The sequence below is a fragment of the Cervus elaphus genome, chromosome 18, assembly GCF_910594005.1.
Source record: "Cervus elaphus chromosome 18, mCerEla1.1, whole genome shotgun sequence".
In the NCBI taxonomy this organism is placed as follows: Eukaryota; Metazoa; Chordata; class Mammalia; order Artiodactyla; family Cervidae; genus Cervus; species Cervus elaphus.
Window position 1 is genome coordinate 125,357,577 of NC_057832.1, and position 4,131 is coordinate 125,361,707.

The 4,131-nt window shown below is 37.8% G+C and overlaps 1 protein-coding gene across 1 annotated transcript; it reads left to right on the forward strand.

Annotated features, from left to right (window-relative positions):
• The first annotated feature begins 2,929 nt into the window (after positions 1 to 2,929).
• On the forward strand, positions 2,930 to 3,862 carry LOC122674786 (olfactory receptor 4C13-like). Its single transcript, XM_043873336.1, has one exon. It carries the CDS (start codon positions 2,933 to 2,935, stop codon positions 3,860 to 3,862), a length of 930 nt encoding a protein of 309 aa, XP_043729271.1. The 5' UTR covers positions 2,930 to 2,932.
• Positions 3,863 to 4,131: the final 269 nt, after the last annotated feature.

The following is a 4,131-nucleotide window of genomic DNA, read 5'->3' on the forward strand; positions in this document are numbered from 1 at the left end:
CCTATGGGTCCAGAGTCATCTATGGAAGATCATTTCTCCTCAGTGTTCCAAATAAGCCCATTCTAAATGCAAGTCCAGGGTTTTCTGTAAAAAACTTTTTGAGGCTTTGGGCTAGAAGAAAATATTTAGACTTACAAAAAGACATTTTTCAACCATTGATTTGATGTGAAATTATCTAAATATCTTTAGATGACTCAGAGAGTTGGTGATGGACTGGGTAGCCTGGTGTGCTGCAGTCCATGGGGTTGCAAAGAGTCAGACACAACTAAGTGACTGAACTGAACTATCTAAATACTGCAAGTTACTTATCTCAAGAGGAGGTCAGCTTGAAGATGGGATTATATTTGAGCACTCACAATTATCCATAAGTTCTTCTAGCAGTAAAAGGTAAGATTTTCAACAGTGCTGAAGACTATAAAAGATTGTTAGCTTTCATACAGAGTTAGCATTATGTTTCCACACTTCTCAAATATACTAATAGAGCATTTTACCTCTACCCCATTCTTCAAGAAATAGTTGGTAAATATACATAAACTAATTTGACAAATGAAAATGTTGGGACTCATAGAGATTAAGAAATTTTAAAATCCAGCTCCCTAACACCACATACCTTTCTTTCATCCTAAGATACTGCCTTTAGTAACTGAAACCAATTAGGAGAATCAAAAACATATAAATACAAAAAATATTTTCCCACACAAAAATATATAATGTGAATATTAAATGATAGAAATCATAACCTGTTTATTTGAAACCCAAACATGAAGAACTTTTCTTGAGATCAACTGTTGTGAACAGTATGGATCTCTGTGGCTTCTTTGGGGCTTCCCTGGTGGATCAGAAGGTAAAAAATCTTCCTGCAATGTGGCAGACCTGGATTCGATCCCTGGGTTGGGAAGATCCCGTGGAAGAGGCCATGGCAATCCACTCAGTCCAGTATTCTGCCTGGAGAATCCTACAGACAGGAGCCTTGTGGGCTACTGTCCACAGGGTCACAAAGTGTTGGACACAACTGAGTGAAAAGTAAAATTGAAGATGATTCTTCCTTAGTTTGTTACATGGTTAGATGTTTCCCTGTATTATTGCTCAGAATGTCAATTGTTCCCACTCCTGGGTGAATAAACAGTCATAAAAATAAGTGAAGTTCCTTTGTCTGTCCTCAGCAGTGTGGGGGATATGTTTCCTCAGTCAGTTCTCATTATAGCCAATGAGGTGGATACTGTGCTCACTTTATTTTAGACAAAAAAAGGATGTAAAGTGCCAAGAAACACATCTTAGATACAAGAAGTTGAAAGTGGGGAAAAGCAAGATTCTTATCTGGCCTTTCTGATTCACAGAACAACACATCTCAGCACTGAGATTGTCATTTTTCATATTTTGCAGAAGAGTCTGGAGGATTATGCTTTGGAAGGGAACTGGAGAGAGAAGAAATGAGGTGAAGGAAAACAGAGATAAAATGGATCTACCACAAAAGCAACACCACATGGTTACTAACATTTGAGGTTAAATATTCTGCTCTGTGTGTGTGCATTGTGTGTATGTATGGGTATTTGTGTATCTGTTGATGAATTTGCTTCCTAGATACTTGCCCCTGAAATTTTACTAAAGCACTTAGTCAATGTGGTCATATAAAATTTAGTTCACTAGTTAAGTCTTGTTTATTATGACATAATAATACAGAGCATGGGTTAAGAATGTAGAAGAAAAAGATCTAATCATGGTTAAGTCTTTATTATTTGCTTGCTCTTGGGCAAGATCCTTAAGTTCTCTATGCTTCTATTTCTTAATGTGTAAAATGAGCATAAAGTGACAGTAGTAACTGTCTAAGAAGTTTGTTATAAGAATTAAACCCTCAATGTCTTCAATAACTGAAAGCACAGTAACTGCTCAGTAAGTTTCAATTATTATTATCATCATCATGATTTTCTGACATTGCTTCTCACTTGCAAAACAGTGAAATAATATCACCCATACAGGTTTCTACCACGCTGTGCATATAGCAATCTATCATTAAAATTATGTTAGCTCTTATAAAGTTGTTGGGTTTAGGCAACATGCTTCATCAAATCTATTGCAGTAGCTCCTGTATTCTTTCATTACTTTCCCATCAGCAATACCCTGGCTTCCCCAGTGGTTCAGTGGTCAAGAATCCACCTGCCATGCAGGAGATACAGGTTCAATCCCTGGGTCAGGAAAATTCACTGGAGGAGGGCATGGCAACCCACTCCAGTATTCTTGCCTGAGAATCCCATGGACAGAGGAGCCTGGCAGGCTATGGTCCATAGGGTCACAAAGAGTCAGACAACTGAGGCATCTAGGCACACAAAAAACACACAGCAATAACCTATTACACTTTATGTCAACACGTATAAAGAGTATGGTACTGGGGTTCCTTTCTCTGGTTTATATCTCCAAACAGAATCTCAGCCCACTTCATTTAGTCACATGAACATGGAAGTTATATTGGTGATTTCCACTTTTTCAGCCCCTCTTTGTTTTTATACTCATATTATCAATTACCATTTCTGATTTCCCCTTTCCTAAAAATAAAAGGAAAATTCCTTAGCTTTGCATGCATAGCCTTACACACATATTTTCTACCTCTCTTTTCAGTCTCCCACTATGTGGAAGATCTACTGTTTCACCTTACGCTCAGAGTCATCTTACATAATTAAGTGTCCACAGATCAACTCCTGCCTCTGCATCACGATCTTATGTCTATACTATAAAAATCCCATTACCCAGGAGAGACTTTGAGTAATCTTCAAGAGATCAGACCAGTTTTTCTATCTCAAAAAAATTTCATAAGCATTATGTACTTAATAGAATTTAGGCATTTACTGTTTATAACGTTGACAGACAATGAATTCAAGGTTGAGTTAATGAAATGTGACTTTTTCAAGTAACATGAATTAATCTTAACCTGAGATACATGGAGAATAGAAACAATGTGACAGAGTTTGTTCTCTTGGGGCTCTCACAGAATCCAAAGATGCAGAAAACCATATTTGTTGTGTTTTTGATTGTCTATATTGTCTCTATTGTGGGAAATGTGCTCACTATGGTCACCATCAAAGCCAGTTCATTATTGGAGTCCCCCATGTACTATTTCCTGGCTCATCTCTCGTTCATTGATGCCTGCTATTCCTGTGTCAATACCCCTAAAGTGATCATAGATTCACTCTATGAAAAGAAAACGAGTCCTTTCTATGAATGCATGATGCAGATCTTTGGGGAACATTTGTTTGCAGGTGCTGACATCATTCTGCTTACTGCGATGGCATATGACCGCTATGTGGCCATCTGTAAGCCCTTGCATTATACTACTATCATGAACTGGCAAGTTTGTGGCCTTTTAGTAGGAGTGTCATGGGTGGGAGGCTTTCTTCATGCAACTATACAGATTCTCTTCATCATCAAATTACCTTTCTGTGGCCCTAATGTCATAGACCACTTTATGTGCGATCTGAACCCTTTGCTCGATCTTGCCTGCACTGATACCCACACTCTAGGGCTCTTTGTTGCTGCCAACAGTGGTTTCATCTGTCTGCTAAACTTTCTCCTCTTGATTGGCTCCTATGCAGTCATTCTGCACTCCTTAAAAACCCAGAGTTTGGAAGCTCGACAAAAAGCTCTCTCCACCTGTGTCTCCCATATCACAGCAGTCGTATTTTTCTTTTTACCTTGCATATTTGAGTACCTGAGACCAGCAACTAGCTTACCTATTGATAAAGCAGTTGCTGTATTCTACACTATGATAACGCCCATGTTAAATCCCTTAATCTATACTTTGAGAAATGACCAGATGAAAAATGCCATTAGGAAATTGTGTAGTAGGAAAGTGATTTCAGGTGATCAATAAGATGTTTGAGAAACCCAACATTCATTCAGCTGATGCAAGGATCAAAAGGATATTATTTGTAACTTAGGCTAAGAATACCTATGAGATTAAAAAAAAATAAATAAAACCTACAAATCATACATTCTGCAAGGTGAAGAGAAGAAATGGTTTCAGGTAAAGAAAGACAAACCTAACCTGGGACTAGTGTTTGCGTATTTGGAAAGTTCTGCCAAATTGTATTCTAGTTTTACTGGCTTCATTATTGTATATGGATTCATAAGCTTTCATCA

What these genes read in the sequence shown, in the direction of transcription:
- LOC122674786 (XM_043873336.1), top strand. Translation starts at nt 2,933, where the DNA reads ATGGAGAATAGAAACAATGTGACAGAGTTTGTTCTCTTGGGGCTCTCA.